Source organism: Hyla sarda, chromosome 2, assembly GCF_029499605.1.
Source record: "Hyla sarda isolate aHylSar1 chromosome 2, aHylSar1.hap1, whole genome shotgun sequence".
Taxonomy (NCBI): domain Eukaryota; kingdom Metazoa; phylum Chordata; class Amphibia; order Anura; family Hylidae; genus Hyla; species Hyla sarda.
The window spans coordinates 106,102,850-106,128,748 of NC_079190.1; the positions used below are offsets into that span (position 1 = coordinate 106,102,850).

At 43.6% G+C, this 25,899-nt stretch overlaps 1 protein-coding gene across 4 annotated transcripts in view; it reads right to left on the reverse strand.

Moving 5' to 3' along the window:
• Positions 1-25,899, reverse strand: part of PDE1B (phosphodiesterase 1B) — a 390,572-nt gene that overhangs the window by 354,802 nt on the left and 9,871 nt on the right. For 3 of the 4 annotated variants that reach the window (XM_056562777.1, XM_056562774.1, XM_056562773.1), the window contains exon 2: positions 5,661-5,769. In XM_056562777.1, coding sequence (XP_056418752.1) covers positions 5,661-5,769 — 109 coding nt within the window. Of the gene's footprint in view, positions 1-5,660; positions 5,770-6,103; positions 6,335-25,899 lie in introns of those variants that run through there. The other variant, XM_056562775.1, reaches the window with a different exon arrangement.

The window sequence follows — 25,899 nt, forward strand, 5'->3', positions numbered from 1 at the left end:
AAGTTGTCTCAGCAGGAACTGCCTGCTCAGCCAATCAGTGGCTGCTGTGGTTTCCAGCCCCAGGCATTCACTTAGCAGAGTAGGAAGGCCCTTGAGTCCACTCAGGGAATTGAAGCGCAGTGGGGACCAACGGGGGAGAGAGGTAAGTATAAGTTTTTTGCTTTTTTACAAGACCCTAAACCTGAATCTCTATATAACAAAATTGAAAAGAAATATTCCTGAAAAAAATCTTTACGCATACCTGATGCACAGGATTTGAAGCTGTGTTCAGTCATGCCATTTGAACTCTGCAGAAATACCTGCAGCTTCAAATCCTGTGCATTGGATATCTGTAGGATACTATACATGTGAATACATCATTAGTACCTGTCATCAACAAAAACGTTTTATATAATGTAGATAATACCAATATATGTATATTTATAATATACACTGGTTAAAAAATATGTATATTTTTGTCCCTGCAGCTATTGCCGTTGTGTCTCTTTGAGGAGTCCAAATACAGGAAGTGAGGGTTCTGGGCTCTGTGCACAGAGGACAAACAGGGCTCTCTGCAGTGTGGCTCTGTGACATGTTATGGGCTCACACATGAGGATGATTGACAAGCCAGAAGCCTGCACAGAGTCCTGCCCTCACTTCCTGTATTTGGACTCACATGCAATAGCTGCAGACACAGCATTTTTTTTCATCCAAAAATACACACATTTTTTTTTTTACCAATGTATATTACAAATATACAACTATACATATAATAGTACACTTTAAAGTATTGATTCTATTGAACATAAGAACACTAACTTTCTAGTGATCCCGGCAGTCACACCTATTTTTCGGGTTTTCTTAGCAAAATGGAGAGTTAGTCGGGGTTTTTTCCAATTGTGGCGCAAATTTTAGCGCAAATTCTAGCACAAAATCTGGCGCAGACAGAATTTCTGGCACACAACCCGACAAAACATGTCGGGTTTGCAATAGTAAATGAGGACCATTGGGTGCCACACAGCATTCCAAAAACAAGCTGGAAGAAATGGATGTGTAGGCTACTATGAAATATAAGGCTATGTGACACAAAGAGCAGCTGTCTGCCAGCAGTGTTCGGGTTGTATAATAAGTACATACTGTATATGACTCACAGATAAGTAGGGCAGGTACATGCAAAGACCCTTATTACATGGAAAAATTTAATGTATGGGTACTTTAAATACAAAGACTGTAACAAGAAGGCCACCAAGGTATGTAATATCTGCCTAGCTAGGGCCAAAGTTTGTCTGCCTACAGGCTTTATTCACAAAGTTCCACCCCTTTGGAGAAATACAAGCTATTTGCCAGAATCAATGGTTATATCAATCACAAAAGGTCGTTCCTAGCAAAAGCCTGGTCCATGCAAATAATATCTGGATTCAGAAGTCCATCACTGCTTAACAAGCACAGGTCAATAGACTCTCACTCTCCCATGCCCAATGAGCATGAAAATCTTACGTACATTCACCTATGAACGCCATCTAAGTTATCAATCTCTACTAATCATGTGCTGCCAAGCTAAGGTCAGATCTGCAGCCCTGTAATGCTACAATGATTTAAAGTGTAATATTCCCAGTGCTAAAGCAATACTAATGCCCATTTCATACTGTAATAATGTGTTTGCATAACATTGCTAAAATAATAATGAAAAGTAGTCAAACAATAAAACTACAGTGTTTATATTACCACAGCCGGTTCCATGATCTATGCAATGAGCCATCAATGAGGAGGTTCAGGGGGGAAACATGCAGCCATAGACTTGTTTCAGTTGTCCCTTTTAACCATGCTAGAATTGCTGCAATTTTTTACACCTTGGCCTCAGCAGTTTTCATGTACGGTATTTATTTTGCACTACAATATAAGCAGCTTGATGACAGTATTTGCTTATTCTGTCAGATTGTTCTCCTCTGACAGCCTATAGACCTTTTCTGAACTCACTTGAAAGGTAAAGTAAGCTCAAATTAACAAAAACCAACAACAGACAAATAAAAGAAGTTATTTAAATAGGGCTGTCCGAGCACAGAATGGCATTGAGCAGCTTGCATTGTATTGCATATACTGTAGAAGCAGACTGCATAGGCCAAAGGGTAGAAAATTTATAATGAAAACAAATAGTTAATCTGGTTTATTTGTAAAAGTATGCACAATGAAATAAAAAAAATGGGATCAAAGCTGTCTATAGCCCTTGAGCAAATATACCATCAACCTTCTCCATCTTCCTATATAGTATGTCTGCTGTCATCAGTCTATGGTCTAGAGCAGTAGTCTCCAACCTGCGGACCTCCAGATGTTGCAAAACTAAAACTTCCAGCATGCCCGGACAGCCGTTGGCTGTCCGGGCATGCTGGTAGTTGTAGTTTTGCAACATCTGAAGGTCCGCAGGTTGAAGACCACTGGTCTATAGGATGATGAGGAAGGAAGAAGACGGTTCAGCAAAAAGCAAGCAAACAAACAAACAAAGGTTCCATCTTGTGAACAATAATAACCCCCCCCCCACACGCACACACACACACACCTTGTTTAGGGTGGGTTCACACTACGACTTTGCTATACGGTTTCGGCATACGGTTTCATAAAAAAAAAACGTATGCAACCGTACAGAAAACCGTGCCCACAGACTTCCCATTCAAAACCGTATGCACCATAATGTATACGGTTGTCTCCGTTTTTCAAACCATACGGTTTTTAACTTTTTTTTTTCTGGACAGAAAACTGTGGCCTACCGCGGTTTTTGGTCCAGGTGAAAAACCATATAAAACCGTATACGTTTTTTTTTTTACATGGGAATCAATGGGAACCGTACAGAAACCGTATGTGCGTACGGTTCCATCCAGTTTTCACCATGCGGTTTTTGACTTTACACAGTTTTTTTTCTTGGAATTTCAATCAAACAAGGGAAACTTTACTCATAATGGAGTGAAAAGTTCAAAACGTATACGTTGCAACCAGACATCATTTTTCAAACCGTATACAGATAAAACTTTGTACACACGTTTTGATACAGTTTAGTCAGGTTTTGAGGAATCCGTTTTTTTTAATCAAAAACCTGATACAAAACTGTATTACAAAAACGTGGTGTGAACCTACCCTTACAAATACAGCAAGAAGAGTTTCCCAAGGAGTGAACAAAATAACAACACTAAAAATCATGCTAAGGCTGGGTTCACACTACGGTTTCTAACTACGGTTCCCGTATATGGCTGGGAGGAGGGGGGCGGGGCTTTATCGCGACACCCGCACTCAGCCGTATTCGGGAACCGTATTTAATGCATGTCTATGAGCCGACCGGAGTGAACCGCAGCCTCCGGTCGGCTGCTTTTTCGTCCGTATGCGGTTTCCCGACCGTAGGCAAAAACGCGGTCGACTACGTTTTTGCCTGCGGTCGGGAAACCGCATACGGCCGAAAAAGCAGCCGACCGGAGGCTGCAGTTCACTCCGGTCGGCTCATAGACATGCATTAAATACGGTTCCCGAATACGGCTGAGTGCGGCCGCCGCGATTAAACCCCGTCCCCCCTTCTCCCAGCCGTATACGGGAACCGTAGTTACAAATCGTAGTGTGAACCCAGCCTAAGAAACTTTTATAATTAATTCAGATTTTTGACCCCTAAAGACTGTCCTAAAAGGTGATGTATTTACCTTAGTAATGTGATCATGAGAATTTCTATATTAAACTGCAATCCTAAATGGATCAAGCGGCTTACTACAACACATATTTGGGTATAGTAGGATACAGTGGAGCGTGTTTACCATTTGTTATGACACATATGCATAGTTTTTGTATATTATTTCATTATTGTGTCTTTTTGGAATGATTTCTTTATTACTTAAAGGAGAACTCCGGAATATAAAAATTGTCGCCCATACTGCCGGCAGTAAAAAAATAAAGATGTTCATACCTTCCTCCGCTCCCCCGGTGCCTCCGGTAACCGGCTCCGGTCTCCGCCGCAATCCACTTCCTGGTTGCCGGTGGTCGGATGAATCATACTGCGCTCAGCCAATCACCAGCCACAGCGAAGTCAGACTCGGCCAGCGATAGGCTGAGCAGCAGTGTGAAAACACTTCAGGACACAAAATTCTTCACTACACCGGCACCTGCGGCCGGTGCCGAAAACGTCACACTGCCGCTCAGCCTATTGCCGGCCAAGTCAGGACTTCACTGCGGCTGGTGATTGGCTGAACGCAGTATGATTCATCCGACCACCGGCAACCAGGAAGTGGATCGCGGCGGAGACCGGAGCCGGTTACCGAAGGCCCCGGGGGAGCGGAGGAAGGTATGTACATCTTTATTTTTTTACTGCCGGCAGTATGGGGGACAATTTTTATGTTCTGGAGTTCTCCTTTAAGGATCGTATTCTCGTCCCATATACTTATGCACATTGCTTTGGTATGTCACCTTGCATATTGCCTTGGATTATCAAGTGCATATGTGGTTTTTCACTACATTAAGTGTTATGGTGATTATGTCCTTTAAGCTCTATTGTTTGATATTATCGTGTGATGCTTATGCATATGTATGTCTGAGTATACATACACATGTGCACCACATATCCTTACCTTTGTTCCTTCTGTGTGGCTCTTTTAATTCATTGTATTCAGCTGTAGTATTTTAACATTATTAACTAAAGAGTTCTATGGATTTTTTTTTTGGTGTTGACTATTCTAGTTGAATATATTCAGTATCATATATATATTTCACTGTTTGAGAAATGAAAAGTGATTTCTGAGGACAGATGTTGTATAGGTAGTAGCAGTACAGCAGGATGGATAGCACAACTGGTCACCTAGGAGGTAAACATTTTATGCTAGTACCCTAATGCAGATTACTGGAACTTATCCATACAAGCACTAGTGGCCTGGGGAGCACTTGATGTTGTCTGTCCTGCCTATCCTGGGGAATTTATGTTACCTTTCTTTTTCAAGTCTTATACTGTGTGATGGTTACAATGCAAATACAAATAATAAATGATTCCGATGGCATGCAGTATTCATAAGGCAGAAGAATGCAAGATATAATTTCAGCTCATGCTCTGTTGTTGCGCAAATAGCTCCTATGCATAATAATACACAAAAATGCAAGTCAAATTCCCACATTTATAAGACACAGAGATTTTGTGATCACAGTTTAAAGAATGTACTTCTTATATATTCCAATAACAATCCATGAAGTAGTCACATCACAGGCTAACAATCTACATATTAACATATTAAAAGCAATTACATGAATGCTAAACAATAGCCTCTGGCATAGGAAGAATGCATTGCATATAATAGACACTTAAAGCTTTATCTGCAAAGACAATGGTGCAGGTTATGATAAAAGGGGTTAATCAAAATCTTACACTGGAGGTTGCCATGGTAATGTTAACATTAGTGCACTGCCATGGCTGTGTTCATTATCTTCCCGAATGCAAGGAAGAATAATGGTGCTGAATGCAGCACACTGCTGGAACACGACATGTGAGTGCACCCCAAATGCATCTGGATCAAACCATCGTGTTACGTGATTGGTGGCTTGTGCAGAATGCTTTTGTTTTGCAGCAAGATGGAAATCACCGGTTTTCAGCAAAGATGGGATTCCTATGGGTGGTCTGCGCATGTGGGGAGGGAAGTCCCTTAACCCTTTATACACCGGGTACTCACAGAGCTCTCAGTTTGACCCACATCTTCTTGCTTGGGTTCGATTTCAGCTCCAATGGAGACACGCATCCCTCTAGCAACTCTTTGTCTACACTGGGAGACTCCATGATTCCTGCGCAAAAAAAGAAAACATGTCAGTCGTATGATACACATGTTTATTCCATCTAGAAAGTGGGTATATCACTTAAGCCGAATCACAGTTCACAGCCTGATGAAATGTTTAGTTACATATAAGACAATCAATGATATTTCCGGTTTGCATACAGGACTGTTCATATGTGGCTGCTCATCACGAAAACTGATATTAAACATGTGACCAATACAGTGACCAAGACTGGGGGGGGGTCGCAAAAGAACTGATCAGGAGCAAAGGATAGTTCCAATGAGGATCTGACATAAAGCACTGATACACAATTTCTGCCTTACACACAGATACTTAAACATACCAAAGCACCAATAGAACGGTCAACCTTTGACTGCCAGGGTGGATCTGTGCCAGCGAGGAAGGGGTTCATGCAAATTATTTTCCTCTCACATGTTCTGTGGTCTCCCCTGTGTCCTTCAGGGAAATCAGTCCATTCTCCTTGTGCTGTGATGGATAAATGTGGGCAGCAGGGAGGGGGGGGACTAATAGCAGCAGCGATAGCATGAAGCAGGACGCCTGCCCCTTCTGCAGAGGGATCTGTACGAGTGTTAGTGAACGAGAGTATGGTATACCTCTAATCCATGGGAGAACCTCCCCCAGTGACTCGAACAGGTTATCAGTGTCTGAATGCATTATTCCCACCTCTATATGAAATCTATGCTGCAGCCTTTTCTATATCACCTGTTGGAAAAAGTCCTGCTCTCCAGAGGTGTCACATCTGGCACCAAAACAACAGATTATATACCAGTCAGCATAAAACTGCACTGCACCAAAAGGGTAATACTTTGCAATGGATAAAAGAGGTTGTACTCATTAAATCCAATGCTTGGCTGGGTTATTAACATATATTAGCACATATAAAATCCTATAGTGAGCCAGAAGAAAGGAGCCACTGTGAAGTTCCTGGCAGCTGTCTCCAAGTTTAAGTAATTTAGCCTAAAACAAAGAATTACAGGCACAAGTACAGTGATCCCTCAACTTACAATGGCCTCAACATACAATAGTTTCAACATACAATGGTCTTTTCTGGACCATTGTAACTTGAAACCAGACTCAACATACAATGTACAGACAGACCAGATCTGCGAAACATGTCAATGGCTGGAAGAACCAACCAATCAGAATGGGCATTCACTGGTAAAACCCCTGTATTACTAAAGTGTATGCACTGACTGGTGTCTGATAGCGCCCCCTACAGTACAGGGAGGTATTACATGTTCTGAACTACTTTTAACCTATGCCAGGGTTAGCTGCTCCTTTGGACACCAAGTAAGGGTGACTCCATTTTACTCTTTTAGGACATTGTGTGTTCTGTACAGGACCCTGAAGAAGCTCCTGTCCTCTACATAGACCAGTGTTTCCCAACGAGGGTGCCTCCAGCTGCTGCAAAACTACAACTCCCAGCATGCCCGGACAGGCAAAGGCTGTCCGGGCATGCTGGGAGTTGTAGTTTTGCAACAGCTGGAGGCACCCTGGTTGGGAAACACTGAAATAAGCAGTGATTACAGCTCCCAGCAGATCTTTCTTACTTTTATATATAAGGATTTGCTTTATATCTATTAGTTATCTACTTATTTTCCTTTAATCCTGACTTTTTCCTATTTTTTGGATCACATTTTGGTGCCTTTAGAACCAATTACCAGGTTTCCATAGAGTTCTGGTCCCAAAATACAATGGTTTCAACATACAATGGTCGTCCTGGAACCAATTAATATTGTAACTTGAGGGACCACTGTATATGATATGCAGCTGCCTGTCATTTCAGTATATGTAGATTAATCCCTAAATCACTGATGACAATATGGCTTTCAATAGGTTGCTAAGCAACACCCTGCAAACACACATCCACACATTTAGTGACAGGTCATCTTATATACTTTGTATTCTGCTCTAGAACTATAGAAATGTCACTGACATGGAAATGTAACAAGGCATTCCTGAACGGTCCCCATTGCTATTCAGGTGATCAGTGGCAGGATGGATATGGAGGAAACATTTGCCAAGTGACTGATTTATCTTTTACGCTAAAGGCCAGTTTACTGTGAACGGCATGCAAAGAGTCATGAGGCCACATAGAAATATCACTTTATACATTTTTACTAGCTGAACATAAAAATATAATGCAATCCTTGATTTCAAATGTAGAAATGAACCCCACTGTGGACCTCCAGCCCTCACTCTTAGTAAGGGAGTATTCACACCGCTAATAACTGAATGGTTTAAAAAAAAAAAAAAAACCTGCTCTAAATTATGCAAAAACGAAGTGACATTTGACTTTTTGCTGAGCAGTAAGGCTATGTTAACATGTCAGAATGTCTGCACGGAAAATCTCTGTGTGGACATTCTGCAGACTGCAGACATCGGCATGTCATGGACGGCGTGCGGAGTCCGCAGAAAGAATGAACATGTTCATTCTTTCTGCAGAATACAAAATGTACCACAGGTAAGTTATCAACTTCAAATTGTTCAAGATCCCAGTGAAATGGGATCATTCTACCCTCTTGTTTACCCCACCTAAAACCCAACTTTTATTAGATATTTATAAAAAAATTGAGTGATGTGAAATGGCACAGGGCACATTGTACTAGGGATGTCCTGATACAATTTTTTTAAGACCGAATACAAGCACCAATACTTTTTTTTAAGTATTCGCTGATATCAATTACTGATGCTTTTGAAAAATCATCTAACATTTTTTTTTTGTTTTTTGTATTTTTTTTGCTTTTTTTTTTTTTTTTTATGGAAAAAGGGTGGTTTCAGTTTTTATTAGGGAAAAGGCTTTTTAATTTAAAAAAAAAAAATGAAATAAATCTTTTTAATTTTAGTTCAACTTTTTGACTCCTCACAGAGCACTTTGGCACCTGACATATAGGGGGAGATTTATCAATAATGGTCTTGGCTAGATAGTTTTTGTGGTTTGTCTCGATGCGTTTTTTTTTTTTTTGGTCGTGCTGCTCCAAATTTTTCATATTGTCGCAGTGACCATGATAAATTTCGAGCAGATCTGCACCTAGATCATTTTCTACCCCGCTTTCAGATCATGTCTATCCTGCTTCTAAGGCTAGGTTTCCACTTTTTTTTTTTTTCCAAGTTTTTTTCACTGAAAAAAAACGCCAGTGCAATTTCCTGCATCTGACATTTTTTCTGGCGTTTTTGCATTTGAGTGAAAATTGCTTTTTTGGGTACAAAAAACTAACAAAAAAAAAAGAGGCAGTAGGGATGGGACAAAATTTATTGAATGAAATTTTTATTTGTTTATAACAAAGTTTTAATAGATTTTCAATAAAGTATGTGTCTTCCACTTTTTTTCTCTCTATTTTTTTTTTTTTTTTAGGTAGTACTACTACTCCCAGCATGGAACAGATTGTTCCATGATGGGAGTAGTAGTACCTGTGGTAATAGACAGATCGCCCCAGGTGCAGTGACACCTGACAGATCGCAACATATTTTTTTAGGTAGTCCTACTACTCCCAGCATGGAACAGACTGTTCCATGATGGGAGTAGTAGTACCTGTGGTAATAGACAGATCGCCCCAGGTGCAGTGACACCCGACAGATGGCAACAGATGTCAGAAGTTACACTTGATGCGATCTGTCTATTAATGTAGGTACTACAGCTCCCAGCATGGAGCAGAGTGTGTTCCATGTTGGGAGTAGTAGTACCTGCAGTAAGGGACAGATCTCAGCGGGCGTCACTCCTGACACCTGCAGCGATCGTCCTTTCTATTGCAGAGATGCGGAGCGGCTCTATACAGCGCTCTGCATCTCTGCACTATACACCGGGCCGGCCAGTGATGTGAATAGAACATCACTCATTCTTATTTTCCGCCCAGAGTGGTGATTGGCTGGATAGTGGCAGCCAATTCCCGCTCTCAGTGGGAAATATGAATGAGTGAGTGGCCGGTGGAGTATAGCGCAGAGATGTGGAGCGCAGAAGAAAGCCTTACTGCAGGTACTACTACTCCCAACATGGAGCACACTCTGCTCCATGCTGGGAGCTGTAGTACCTACATTAATAGGCAGATCGCATCAAGTGTAACTTCTGACATCTGTTGCGATCTGTCTATTAATGCAGGTACTACAGCTCCCAGCATGGAGCAGAGTGTGCTCCATGTTGGGAGTAGTAAGAGATGCGGAACGGACGCTCTTATATGGTCCCCTGCACTGACGTATATATACACCTATTTATATTTCCCACAGAGTAGTAAGACCTGCAGTTAAGGAAAGAACACAGCGGATGTCACTCCTGACACCCGCTGTGATCCACCTGTATAATGTATAGATGCGGCCGGCCGCTCTTCTATGGTCCCCTGCACTGACGTATATATACACCTATTCATATTTCCCTGAGTTGTGATTGGCTGGAACCATTTGGCCAATCACAGCTCTCTGCGAGAAATATGAATAGGTGTATATATATGGCAGTGCAGGGGACCATAGAAGAGCAGCCACCCGCATCTATAAATGATACAGAAGGATCAAAATGTACTCCTTGTAATCTGTCAATTAGTACAGATACTACTACTCCCATCATGGAACAGTGTGTTCCATGCTGGGAGTAGTATTTCTACCTAAATAATGTAAAAAATAAAGAAAAAAAAGTGAAACACACACAATACATTTGTATTATTGTCGGCTAAATTTTTAGTGCCCTGCCCGCACACATAAATTGATCCCTGTTTAAAAATTAATAAAAATGTTGTTATAACAAAGATAAATTTCGTTAAATACTAATTTTTCCATCACTACTGTATCTTTTGTATTATTATTTTTTAAATGGTACCCTACGAAATTTTATTAAATATGGTATCTCCATCCAAGGTCTCTATCTCCCTCTCTTTTACTTTGGCAGATGTTTTTTGACTTTTGGCAAACAGACAGGAGTAGTCATTTTTTTTTAGACCTGGTCAGGAGGTGGTCTAGATTTGCAGGGGGGGTTTTTTTTGCACAATTTTTGGGAAATTTTGCGGTATAATTAAAAACAAGCAGATAATAAATAAGTTACCACTGCATCCGTCACTTGAAAAACTGGTCTAGCAAGACCAAAAGGTCAAAATGACGGAATTTAGAACTTGTGAAAAAAAATAATAAGAAAAAACGCAATTAGTGTGAAAGTAAAGAAAATTCACAGATTTAGACCAAAAAAAGGAATAAAACACAATGATAAATAACCCCCATAGTCTCTACAGGAGACTGGAAAAGCTGGTGACAGGTACTGTATATGTGTTATTTAAGTATGCAGGGGGATGGGCAGGGAGATCACCTGCATATCCATAGGATAGGGGATAACACGCTGATTGGTGAGAGTTAGACCGATGGGACCCCCGCCGATGCAGAGAACAGGGATATAACATGCTGAGATCGTAATACCCCTTTAAAAGCTAGAAAAGTACTGTAAGTCACCCAACTTACCTAGTCTCCTGAAGGGGCTATATGGTACCCTCCCATACTAAAACAAACAAAAACCCTTATACTCCTGCATCCTTCATCCTCTGCTCTGGTGCAGGCGGAGTGATGTCAGGTATTGGGGACATTTTCACGAGTATATGTTACACACTAAAGGAGCATGGAATTGTATGATATTGTGTATAATCTACTGAAATTATGATCCTATGTGTGTGTGTGTGTATGGGGGGGGGGGGTGGTCATTGTTTAGCAACTACTGGATCAACTGCAATATTGGTAAAAAAAAAAAAATACGCCTACAGTACTGATGGATAACTGACTGGTTATTTGTTGCCTCCTGATTTTAATCTAATGTGTATGGAGACATTGGGGGAGATTTATCAAAACTTGTGCAGAGGAAAAGTTGCCCAGTTGCCCATAGCAACCAATCAGATTGCTTCTTTCATTGTTCACAGGCCTTCCTATAAATGAAAGAAGCAATCTGATTGGTTGCTATGGGCAGAGTTTTCCTCTGCACAAGTTTTGATAAATCTCCCCCATTTAGTCTGTGACCAAATAACCTAAAAAACTAAATAAAAAAAAACCAGTAATAAAAATGTGCATGAATGTATGGAACTTACAAATACTACAGCAACAGCTTGGCTTACAGAATACCAAGTGCATAAATGTCCTTAGATGAAGTGACATGACATTTCTGAGTAGAAATCAGGTTAATGACAACTCATGGCTGTGGTCACAATTGTGTCTAACTCGATCAATATAAAAAGCAATGCTCCTCTGTTACTAGGGACTTCAGAGAGTTTTACATATATGATTTAGGCTTTTCAAAGTACCGTACACTACTGTGGTTGGGCCAACACATAACATTATCCTCTCAAAGAATAATTCTGCCATGCCTTTTACTTTGCTGAATTGAATGTTTTTGTTTTAATCTGTAAGAACCGTGCACATTATTTTATTACAAACTACAAAATGTATCAGGGGCCATTTAACCTACAGAGAGTTCTATAAACAGAGGAAGTAGGCACCAGAATGTTGCAATTATTACTCCATGGCCGCTCCCGTAGAAAATGGTACAGAGCAGTGGTGTGCATGCATGACCACTGCTCAGTACCATGGAGAGACTTTGGATGCTGTTCTGAAAGGGGGGAGGGCCTTTTCTTCATTGCATGACTTATATCCATGGCTTGTACAACCTTGCCTTTGTGACTCCATGCCCACTGACACCTACAACAACAGACTGTTATATTTTGATCTATAAACTAAATTTTCTGGGTGTCAAAAAAAATTTGAGAACTAATACAAACAAATACATGTGAAAATGTATGCAAATCCTTTCCCTTTATGTGAGGATCCCATATCCATTCTTTAATACCTTTTACTAGTTTAATGGGGTTATCCAGGAATCGAAAAACAGAGCCAGTTTCTTTAAAAAACAAAACAAACAAAAAAACGCTCCCCGACTGTCTCCAGGTTGGGTGTGGGTCTGCAGCTCAGTTCCACTGAAGTGAATGGAGCTACGTTGTAATACCACACCCCACCCAACCTTGAGACAGACAGGGAGAGGTTTTTGAAATAAATTATCTCTGTTTTTCGATTCCTGGATAACCCCTTTAATAGCATGCTGAATCACATGCTAGCCAACATTCCCACTCACAATCAGCATAGCCAAATCTCTACAAATCTGCCCTGTGAATAATAGGAGACTGTGCTTAGCAATAATTCCCCACAAACGGTAGTCAAACAAATCAGCAAGTAAAGACGGATCAGTGAGAAACACCCAGGGTCACTCCAATCATTCTCACCACGCAGGTTCCCTGATCCCCATCATTCTTGTTCTTTACACAATATTGTTAAACATAAATCTTTATCTGTTTTTTCCCTTATTCTTTATTATTAGTGTTGAGCGGCATAGGCCATATTCGAATTCGCGAATATTCGCGAATATATTGACGAATATTCGTCATATTTGCGAATATTAGCATATTCATAATATTCTCATTTTATTTTCGCATATTCAAATATTCGCGTGTGCGAAAATTAACATATGCGAAAATTTGCATATACAAAGTTAACATAAGAGAAAATTTGCATATGCGAAAATTAGCATATGCAAATTTTCGCATATGCGAAAATTCGCACGCCAGTCTCACACAGTAGTATTAGAGCCTTCATTACACCACACAAGCTGGAAGCAGAGAGGGATGATCACTGTGATGTGTACTGTGAAAAAAAAAAAAAAAAAAACGAATATTCGTAATTACGAATATATAGCGCTATATTTGGGAATATTCGCGAATTCGCAAACATGCGATATTCGTGAATAAAATTCGAATTGCGAATATTCGCGAGCAACACTATTTATTATTAAATCTGTTGTCCTACACAGCACGCTTAGTGTATTCTTCATCTGCTCCTTCTTATAATATATGTTGCCTTCACTGCCAACCGTGGGGTGACCGCATATACTGGTGGACATTTACTATCTATGGCACTTTAATATGCCGCATGTTAGTAAAGCTCCGCCCTTTTTTTGGACCACTGGATTTACTAAGAGGCGCAAAACTCTTAATAAATTCAGCAAGGCCATGGCTCCCCTTCTGCCCAGCACAAAATTTTAGCTAGCCAGGGGCTGGCGCATATTTTTACAACTTTCAGCGTTGCAAGTCTGCCGGAAGTCACATGTGAGGTTCAGCATACACCTTCAATGAGAGATCAAACCCCATTTAGTCCTCTTTATCCCTCCATTATTCCCCATTGTCGTGGGCAGTGTACATGCCTCAAACGAGACAAATTGTATTCACATAAATGGGCAACTGCACCTCTAGCACTGCTTCATAAATGTCCCCCTCTGTGTCTCTTAAATGTCAACGAAAACACCAATATAAGAAGTTGTTTAAAGTCTTTTGATAGCAAGCAATAAGGCGATAAGAACATTAAAAAGGGAGTTCAAAGGCAGCAGGCTGAAACTTTTTACCGTTGCATAACAAAAATTTGGGGCTTGTGAATGGCCCCTGTAGGCACAAGGGGGGAAATTTATCAAAACCTGTGCAAAGGAGAAGTTGCACAGTTGTCCATAGCAACCAATCAGATTGTTTCTTTCATTTTGCAGAGGCCTTGTTAAAAATGAAAGAAGCGAGCTGATTGGTTGCTATGGGCCACTGGGCAACTTTTCCTCTGGACAGGTTTTGATAAATTTCCCCCAAGGAGTTTTTACAAATCCAGCTGATGTACCCATGAGGCATTGCATGGTGCCTCTGAGTGTGTGTTCACACTGAGGAAATTCTGCAAGGAAGTTTTCTAGCTGAATTCCTCTGTGGATCCACCATCTTCCTGCTCCATGGTAAATGGAGCACAAATTATCCGGAATCATTGAATATGAGGGGTATGTATAAAACCTTTTACTCCATTATTTTGGCTGTAGTTTGTCTCTATTTTTTGGTGCTGCTGCTCTATTTTGCGCCAAACCATATAGAACATTTTTTACAAAGTGACATTGGAAGTCGTGATTTCAGTTGAAATCATGCACTGGTCAGGAATTTATGATTTACGACTTTTCAGTTTGTTGCATATTTTGTTGCAACTACGCTTATATAGCTGCAATTCTACACCAGTCCTCAGTTGGCTTAGAAATTGACTGTGGACAGCATTATTAAAAAGTCGCACATATGTTGCACAGGTTAAAAAGTCGCACAAAAAGTCGCACAAAAATTTGATCAGCTCTAGATTTATCACATGCCCTGCGCCATGTAATACATTTGGTGCAGGTACACAGTTTCCACCACGAGAATTAATGGAGTAAAAAGACGTTCACCTTCTCCACTTTTCATGCATACCCCCCCTTTGTCTGTGGCAATTTGCCCTGGACATATGTGCTATTTCATTGACATATAGGACCCGGTGGAACTAGTCAAATCTGTGTCAAAGGTTCTGTAGTGGAACTTCTGCTGTGTGTACACAGTGTTATGTTATGCGCTCCGGTCGCAAACGCTGGCTGGCTCCGGACCCAAACGCATGGCCCCGTTACCTGCTGCCGCCGGCGGGGCTGAGATTCGCATCGAGGGCCGTGCCCCCATTCGCATACCAGCCTATCACTCACCTGCTGCTTCTCCTACCCCCGCCTCTGCCTCTCTGCTCCGGCACGCGTGTCCCCGTCGCCATGCGTGTCCCCGTCGCCTGAGCTCTTAGATTTAAAGGGCCGGTTCGCCCATTAATTAAGTAACACCTGTGGCTCACTTTATAAATTCTTCCACCTCCCACACTTCCATGACGAATCTTTGTTGCCCCAGTACCTGAGAGAAAGCGTTCCTGAGTATTGCCTTGCCATGTATGGTAACCTTTGTTCTGTGACCTGACCTTGCTCCTTTGCCGCCTGCCTACTTACCACCTGCTACGTTCCTGACTATGCTACTGTGCCGCCTGTGATGGCCTTCTGCTATCCTGACCACGAGTTGCCTTATCCTTCCTGTGCCTCGAATTCCCTCAGCCGCCTGTGTGGTCGAGCCATGCCAGGGGTAGTGACCTGGGTGCCGCCTGCCGCAGCAAGTCCATCCCGCTTTGCAGCAGGCTCTGGTGAAAACCAGCAGCACCTTAAACTCCGCTCCCTGGTACGGTCCGTGTCATCTGCCACAAAGAGTTCCTGTCTACTGAAACATGAGTGTTACAGTAAGATCCAGCCATGGATCCTGCTGAGGTACCTCTGCCAGACGTCTCGGACCTTCCCTCCGTTGTGGTGCATCAGTCTCAGCACTTGGCTCGACAAGCGCAGCAACTTACACAATTGTCTGCTATGATGCAACAACTTCTAGCCATGCAGCAACAGCAGCAGCAGCTGCAAACCTGCCCCAGTGTCTCCACCTGTACCTGCAGCATCTTCTGGCTCCAAGTTATGCTTACCTCTACCCTCTTAATATGACAGTGATCGCAAGCTGTGTAGAGGCTTCGTTACACAATGCTCCATGCATCTGGAGCTCATGTCGGACCAACGGAACGAGCTAAGGTGGCCTTTGTGGTCAGTCTGCTATCCGGAAAAGCCATGGCCTGGGCTACTCCTCTTTGGGACCGCGGAGACCTGGTTACCTCCAACTTGACTGCGTTTCTGGCAGAATTTTGCAGTGTCTTTGAGAAACCCGCATGTGCTTCTTCTGCTGAGACGGCTCTCCTTAATCTCTGTCAGGGGAATTCCTCCATTGGTGACTACGTGGTTCAATTCTGCACTCTAGCCTATAAACTAGCATGGAATGATGAGGCCTTGTGTGCAACCTTCAAAAAGGACTGTCTAGCAGGATAAAAGATGCTCTCGCTGCACGTGATCCTCCGTCTTCCTTGGCTGAACTTATCCACCTGGCTACATGTATCGATGTGTGTTTTGCAGAGAGACAGGCGGAACTTCGTTTGGAGAGAGAACCTGCCCGTACAAGGCAATATCCTCATCTAGCACCCATGTTCCAACGTCCTCCTCTACACTCCCCCTGAGCCTCTTGCCGAAGAGGCTATGCAAGTGGATAGTTCTCGCTTGACACAACAGGAGAGATTACAACGTCGCAGTGAGAATTTGTGTCTGTATTGTGCTAGCCCAGAGCACTTCCTCAAGGACTGTCCTGTTCATCCTCAGCGTCCGGGAAACGCTCGAACTTAGGGTATGTGGGAGAGGCGTCTCTAGGTGTGAATACTAACTTTCCTCGCTTAACCATTACTGTACAAGTCTTCGCTTGTGCCAAGTCTTCCTTCAGCACTACAGCATTTTGGGATTCTGGATCCACAGGTGACTTTATTGATGCTTCTTTGGTCCACAAATATCATCTTCCTGTTACTCAGCTTGTCAAGCCTTTGTTCATCTCCTCAGTTAATCGACAAAATATGGACTGTATGGTGCACTTCCGCACCGAGTCTCTCAATCATGGTTTGCAGATGGATCCAGATAAATGGTCAGCGGTATTGGATTGGCCACGTCCTTCTGGCCTACGTGCTATCCAATGCCTTCTGGGATTTGCTAACTATTATCGTCAATTTATCCCACATTTTTCTTCTTTGGTTGCTCCGATTGTGGCTCTCACCAAAAAGACTTCTAATCCTAAGTCTTATAGGCTCATGATGCCGAATTGGCCTTCTCCCGTTTGAAGTCTGCGTTTGTTTCTGCTCCCGAGCTTACTAGACCTGATCCGGAGAGGCCCTTTACTTTGCAGGTTGATGTCTCATCTGTTGGAGCCGATGCTGTTCTCAGCCAAGGGCAAGACTGTAACTTGTGGGTCCTTTTCCAAGACCTTCTCTCCAGCTGAGAGGAATTACTCCATTGGAGATAGTGAATCCCTCGCAATTAAACTTGCTTTGGAGGAATGGCGACATTTATTGGAAGGATTAACTCATCCGGTCAGCATCTACTCTGACCATAAGAATCTTCTATACTTTCAATCTGCTCAGGCAAGGTGGTCACTGTTCTTTTCTAGGTTCAACTTCTTCATTCACCTATGTCCAGCAGACAAGAACATCAGGGCTGATGCTCTCTCCAGGTCCTAGGTTTGGACTCAACGCCTAGGCATATTATTCCTCTTGATCAATTGATTTCTGCCGCTCCTACAGAGATTCAGCAAGTTCCTCCTGGAAAATCCTTTGTGCCTGCCAGATTGAGACGCAAGGTACTGAAATGGGGCCATTTTTCCTTGACTGCAGGTCATCCTGGAATACGTAAGACTCTCTGCACTACTGGTGGCCTCATCTTGAACGTAATGTTTCTGATTTTGTCCGTTCCTGTGATACTTATGTCCATGATAAAGCTCCTCGGCAGAGACCTGCTTGATTCCTACAGCCTTTACCCAATCCGGAGACTCCCTAGTCCCATATCGCTATGGATTTTATCACCGATCTGCCACCATCTCATAATAACACTGTCATTTGGGTCATTGTAGATTGGTTTTCCAAGATGGCTCATTTCATCCCTCTACATGGTCTTCCTTCTGCCCCACAGCTGGCGAAGTACCTCTTGCTGCACATCTTTTGTCTACATGTTCTTCCTCAGCATATCATTTCGAATTGTGGAGTGCAGTTTGTCTCTTAGTTCTGGCGAGCTCTTTGTTCCCGTCTGGACATCAATCTGGACTTCTCCTCAGCCTACCACCCTCAGTCCAACGGTCAGGTGGAGAGAGTTAATCAAATTCTTGAGACTTATCTTCGTCATTTTGATTCAGCTCGCCAAGACGATTGTGTCAACCTTCTCCCTTGGGCTGAATTCTCATATAATCTTAAAGATTTTGAGTCTACGAAGTCATCTCCCTTTTTTGTTGTCTACGAACTCCATCCCCATTCTTCTCTTCCACTCCCAGCTTCCTCCGGTGTGCCAGCTGTGGATGAGCTGGTCCGTGACTTCTCCACCATCTGGCAACAAACCCGACAGTCATTATCTCAGGCTTCCTCTCGCATGAAGGTGCAGGCTGATAAGAGTAGAAGACCTCCTCCGTTCTTCTCTCCTGGTGACATGGTGTGGCTTTCCTCCAAATACATCTGCTTCAAGATCCCCTGCTACAAGCGTGGTCCCCGCTACCTTGGTCCCTTTCAGGTTCTGCATAAAATTAATCCAGTCTCCTACAAACTCCCTCTGCCTGCTATGTTATGTGTTTCCAATTCCTTCCATGTCTCTCTCCTCAAGCCTCTTGTCGTTAACCGGTTTTCTCAAAAGAATCTTGTCTCCCCCCCCCCCCCCCACACCTGTCTACAGCTCTTCTGATGTCTTCAAAGTTAAAGAGAGTCTTGCCACAAAAACCATGAGAGGTAAACAATTTTTTCTGGTTGACTGGGAGGATTACGGTCCTGAGGAGAGATCTTGGGAGCCTGAGGAGAATATCCTGGACTGTGACCTTCTCAGGAGTTTTCTGAACCGTAAAAGGAGGGGGAGACCAAAGGAGGAGGGGGTACTGTTATGTTATGCGCTCCGGCCACACACGCTGGCCGTGAGCGTAGGAATATGTAAAATTAATCAGTACAGATGTCCTTTATTAATCATTTCCAACGCTGCGGCACGCAACCAGTATGGTTCATACCAAATACCATTTTTTTATTCTGTATGATATGAATTTTTCCTATACCGCAATACCGGTCGGGCCCCTCCCCCCCCTTCGAATGAATGAATTATCAGCAGCAGCAGCTGCTGTCCCCATTGGGGCAGCTGTCCCATTGGGGAACAAATCATATGTGACCCGCGGGCACTGCTCCCCCCGTCCTCCTGTGAGCCGCCGGAGCTTTAAATGAATGAGTTGCGTGCCGCAGCGCTGGAAATGATTAATAAAGGACATCTGTACTGATTAATTTTACATATTCCTGTGCCCGTTGCTCCGGTATCGGCCTCACTGTTCTCCGCTGCAATCTTCATGCTGCTTCCTGGGGACAGGAGCGTCACAGAGCCGTCAGCGTATCACCGGCCGCAGCGATGTCCCGCCTCTGCTGGCCGGCTCCTTACATGACAGTGTGCTCAGCCTATCATGCCATGTAAGGAGCCGGCCGGCTCCTTACATGACAGTGAGCTCAGCCTATCATGTCATGTAAGGAGCCAGCCAGCTCACCGGCCGAGGTGGGACATCGCTGAAGCCGGTGAAACGCTGACGGCTATGTGACGTTCCCGTCCCCAGGAAGCAGCATGAAGGTTGCAGTGGACAACAGTGAGGCCGATACCGGAGCAACGGGGGAAAGTAGGAAGGTGAGTCAAAGTTTATTTTGTTTATTTTTGCAGCCCGAGCACAGGAATATGTAAAATTAATCAGTACAGATGTCCTTTATTAATAATTTCCAGCGCCCCGGCACACAACTCATTCATTCAAGTGCCGGCCTCGTTACCTGCTGCCACCGGCAGGGCTGAGATTCGCATTGTGGGACGCGCCCGCATGCGAATACCAGCCTGTCACTCACCTGCTGCTTTTCCTGCCCCGGCCTCTGCCTCTCTGCTCCGGCGCACGTGCCCCCGTCCCCTAAGGCACGTGCACGCCGGAGCTCTGAGATTTAAAGGGCCAGTGTGCCCATAAATTAACACCTGTGGCTCACTTAATAAATTCTTCCACCTCCCACACTTCCCTGCCAGATCTTTGTTGCCCAAGTGCCTGAGAGAAAGCATCCCTGAGTATTGCCTTGCCGTGTATCGTACCCTTTCTGTGACCTGACCTTGCTCCTTTGCCACCTGCCTACTGACCACCTGCTACGTTCCTGACTATGCTACTGTGCCGCCTGTGATGGCCTTCTGCTATCCTGACCACGAGTTGCCTTATCCTTCCTGTGCCTCGAATTTCCTCAGCCGCCTGTGTGGTCGAGCCGTGCCAGGGGTAGCGGCCTGGGTGCAGCAAGTCCATCCAGCTTTGCAGCGGGCTCTGGTGAAAACCAGCAGCACCTTAGACTCCGCTCCCTGGTACGGTCAATGAAAATCCCACTGAAGTCAAGGAGATTGTGCTGCAAGGAAGAATCTGCAAGTACTTCTTGGCGGACATTACTTACGGATTCAGCCTTGTTATTCCATAGTGTGAACAAACCCTAAGATTATAAGACTATAAAGTTATGTGGCACATATTATGGAGCTATACAGCCCAAATTTATAATATAGCAGGAGACGACTTGCACAGAGTGGTGGGTGGATAACGGCGCTGACCAGGAGAGGACACGTCCAGTGGATAAAAAGGATTTATTCAAATGCAACGCGTTTCACCGTGCTTGCGTGGCTTCATCAGGCATTTGAATAAATCCTTTTTATCCATTGGACATGTCCTCTCCTGGTCAGCGCCGTTATCCACCCACCGCTCTGTGGAAGTCGTCTCCTGCTTTGTTTCGTAAAGTTGGGGAGGCTGCAAACCAGACTTGTTCACTCACCCACACTGACCATTGTTGTGTGTGAGTTCACACAACCGCTTCTGGTAAGAGTTTCTTATTGCATTAAGCTGAACCTTACAGTGGCGATTTTACAGTATGGAGCGCTCTTCCATTTCGTTTCAAATTTATAATATAGCCTTGAACCTGAGCCCTCATAGCCTCTCCAAACTGCACAAATTTGGTTTTACATGTTTTCCTGAGATCCATGGAAAACCACATTGCGGTATTACAGCCCTGAATAATAAGCAATGCCACAGATGTCTCCTGCCTCCATTGAAATTAACAGGGATTGAGAAGGTCATAAGTATGTACTAAAGGGGGATTGGTGGTGTTAATTGCCGTTGAAGGAACATCCGTCAATTACCCTAAGTTTAAATGGTCACTCTCATTAAAACTAATTTTTGCTATTGAACTCCTTATGGTAAATAAAAAATCTTTCTAATATAATTTGTTTAAAAAAAAGAAAGTTTTCTATGTTTTATTTGTGTTTAAAAAAGTTGCCAGTAGGTCTCTCTCTACTTGTCACATTTCCCCCCATTTTTTGCAAAAACTTTGGACTCCTGCTGGCCTGTCAGAAGTCCAAACACAGGAAATGCAGTCTGGAGTGCTATGGGGGGGGGGGGCAGCCTTATCCAATCATTGCTCCTCTCACACTTAAATGCCATTTGCTGTTGATTATAGAGTGAAGGAGGAAGTTCTCCCCTGTATGGCTTCAGATGATGTCACACCTGCTGGGTAACGCCCCTTACCACTCTGTGAACCTGAACCTGAGGCTGAGCAGAAAATACAGGGCAATATCAAGGTAGAAAACAAAAAAATTATAAAAATAAAGGCAGGGGGTGGTTTATAATGATGGGGGAAGTGAACTAGGAGGATGATAAAATGTATCAAGTTAATGAGAGCTAAAGGCCGGCTTCCATTATAAGAATAATTTAATAATGCAGGTCTTCTATGGCCTGTTCTATCTCATGGAGTTCACTAACTAGCTCCTTAATTGTATTTAATTTCATACAGTGCAGTGACAATATGGAATAGGGATTTATCATTTTACCATTAAACTCCTATTTTTTTCCTCAGTGCCAAAATTATCATCTTACAGTCAGAGGCAGATTCAGTAGACCACAGGCTTATCCTTAAACTTAGGGCCCCCACCTTCCCATCAGTACCCTGCCACACTATAGTTTATATCACTTTTTTGTGCCAGCAAGTTTAATTCTGAGTAAATAATTTGTCACTATTCTTCTTTTATAAACAAACTGGCAACTGGGTGTTGCCATTCCCAAAGGACTGTCTCCCTACAGACTATCAGTGTCCAATCATCGCTTACAGTAGAAACAAGCCTTGATAACAAGGGGAATGGTAGCATCCAGTTGTCATATAGGCTAGGGCTACATGCATACTTTTCGTAGCACTACTTGATCATGTGACATCTGCAGTTCACAGGAGTCCATGCAGCACTGTGCATTAGTGCTTGTCACGCCCCACGAGTGTGGACCCACTGTGCCACAAGTGGCTGCTGGCCTAACTTGTAGAGTGGGGGCAAACAGATGCAGCAGAGCTGAATTAGGTGACTTTGCAGGCAAGTGCTGTAACAACAGCAGAGCAGTAAAGCTCAGGTGCAGTAGACTGGAACGCAGGAATACTGGAACACTGAAACACAGCAGACAGGGACCTTCATTGTAGAAAACTACAATGTTGCTCAGGCACCACAGGAAGGGAGAAGTTCTCTTTTACAGGTGTGCCAGGCAGGAATTGGCTAGGAATCCAATAGGGAGTGCAAACTGGCCCTTTAAGTCTCAGCCAGTGCTCTTGTGTAGCCTCTAGAGGACAGAGGAGAAACTGCAGCTAGGACAGAAGCAGGACATGGTATAGAGCAGGCCGCCTGATGCAAGTAAGAGATAGGACACGCAGTATGCGGGTGATTTTCAACCAGCGGCGTTACAGTGCTTATTACTGCAGCGGTAGCTCCTTAGTTAAAATAAATTAGTTGTGCTGCAAAAATAAAATGTAACTAAACATGCTCCATACATACGCTGAGTGGCCATATCATGTAACGGGCCCAGGCCCAGCCTTCTTCCTGGTGCCCGGGCACGTTACATCAACATTACATCACACTGCTGCTCAGTCTATCACTGGACAAAGCTGGACATCTCTGTGGCTGGCAATAAGCTCAGCGCAGTATCGCAGTCCGTCATGTCAAGCCCCAGAATGCAGAAGAAAAACGGGGCCCTGGAGACAGAAGAATGATATTAGCACATCCGTGGTGCTTCAGAAGGCGAGTTAAAGCTTTGTTTTTTGTTTTTTTTTGTAGCCTGGGAAGGGATAAAAAAAAATCTGTGGACTACCCCTTTAAGTAATCTAAGTTGTGAATCAAGTCCTGAGGTAAGATTAAGATCATATGTAGTCTCTTTGCTGTCTCTATTTTTGGCTCTCACCACTCACCCCCACCCATTTCCCCTGCTCTCTCCATAGACTTATATGGGTAGCATGTAACCTGATCCCTTCATGAGCGGCTAGGCTGCCTGATCTCTCTGTAAAGATAGGTTTACATGTGTCAGTTGTGTCAGGCTCAGTTTTTTTACTAAACTGTTCACAACTGATGGCATGACTGATGCTCAAAAAGTGCATAAATTGTCATCAGTCAAAACCATCAGTTGCCATCAGTTTCAGCAATTACAGTTTTTTTTTTTCAACTTTTGTACCACTAGCCCACCAAGAGTGACGATTTCTACCTTGAAAATAAAGCCGTAGGGAAAGGTAGGCATATAAAATCCTGGTGGGCTAGTGGTACAAAACTTCAAAAAAACTGCAATTGCTCAAACCAGGGTACCTCTAGCATTAGACAGGGTGCCTCCAGCACTAGAACTCCCAGCATGTCCACTGGGAGCTGCAGGGATTTGTAGTTTTGCAACAGCAGGAGGCACCCTTGTTGTGTAGTATTCATTGTACCAGTCCTGGAGATGGAGCGCTGGAGGAAAAGCCGATGCTTGCAATATGCTATCAGTTCTGTCCGGTGATGCCTCCGGCGTTCTATAGACAAACACAGGGTCTGACATCTGAAGCGCCTGACAGGGATGCGGCATGGCTTGGGGAATGCAGCAAGATGTGTTCCCCTATCTGTGCCGGTCCGGTGAGTCCAATCATCCGGTGTCTAAACTGAGACGCAGGATGATTGTGAACAGTCCCATTCAAATGAATGGGATTGATTCTGGTTTCATTTTCCCTCTGGCGCAGCTTTTGCAGTGCAAGAGGGAAACAACGGACGCCGCATATATGTAAAGGGGGCCTAAGCTACTGGTCCATCCCGTAGCAGAATTGAGCTGTTTTCTTAAAGTGAGGGAACGTTTAATGGGTGGGGGGCAATTAGCCTGATAACAGGAGAATGAAGCATCTTAAAAACTTTCTAACATTTCCTTGTACAATGGATTTATGCAAAGTTTGTTGAAGTGATGAGCACATTGAGGAGCTAAAGCACTGCATCACAATGCAGGAGGAAGCAAACTGTAGTATATAGAAGGAGGTACTTTGGCGCAAAATGGAGAGATTTTAGTCTGAACGCCTGAAGACCCTGTTATTGACAGTTATTGACAGTGATTATTAGGCTTGGGCTTGTCTATCAAGAGGGCTTTGGTAGTCTGGAGGACAAAGTGGGCTTGTCCATTGTGAGTATCCCTGTGCTGAGGCTGGTGGGGACACTGCATAAAGGGTGACCATGAGTTTTACAAGGACCATGAGGACCATAGCATAAGAGATTTATGTACCTCTTATCGAGGCAGGAGTACTGTCACTGGAGGGCTGACAAAGAGCTGACCATGATAATAAGTGGCACTGGGTGGCGAAGGAGGAAAAAAGCTTCTGTCCTGGGACATAGTTGCAAAGATACTGTAGCCTTACAGCTCCTTCAACCCTAAAAGATCCGCTCTGGGAGGTGTTCACACTAGTGTGATGCTTTGTGGCGGGAGTTGTTGCTTTGTTTGTGTGGTGGTGTGGCCCAGAGGGGGGGCTTGGCCACTGGTTTATTCCTTCTGTGGGATTGGTGTCGCAGCGGCAGTGGTCGCCGCCCAGCACTACGTCAGTGTTAGTTTTGGAACCAACTCTTATCAGGTGGCCATGACGTGGCGAGTGGGCTTGCACGTTTTTCTCAGAATGTACATTACAACCTGTTAGTTTTTGAAATTATGCTGAGAAGCAATTAGATCATTGTACAAGTTGTGGATGTGTGGCCATGTTCTGTTTCTCTACATGTGAGTTGCCCTGTAGAGATAGCCAAGATAACTAAGTTTGTGAAACATCAACTTAGTCTGAGTGATTTTAACCTGGGAATGATCAAGGATTATAGGAAGAGGTTGGCCACTCTTTGTTATGCCACGATCATTTGTGCTGGTTACCGCTCCTGGTACCTGTGATGTGACTCTACGGAACTGCCTCCCTCAGCCAATCAGTGACCCCAGTGGTGTTCCATGTCAGTTACTAATTGTTTGGGCCAGGTAGCTCCTGTGGGGTCAGCATGTCACAGAAGCCTGGAAGAAGCAATGTCCAGCAGGGGACTGGGAGCATCAGCGTGTTCCACCAGTGGTATTGGGCACCAATGCGTTAACAGCAGATGCTTTAAGTCCTGTAAATTTTGAGGTGTAGCCTCCATGAATTAAACAGTTTTTTCCAACACATCCCACAGATGCTCAATCAGATTAAAATCTGGGGAATTTGGAGACCAAGTCAACACTTTAAAATCATTGACAATGGCTCTCACTGCACTGAAGTAGAAGAGTAATAAACTTATCCAAGTTGTATATTGTGATAGTGTCAGTTATCCTCTATTCACATATGGAAAGTTCCATCTGGTGGCTTTGG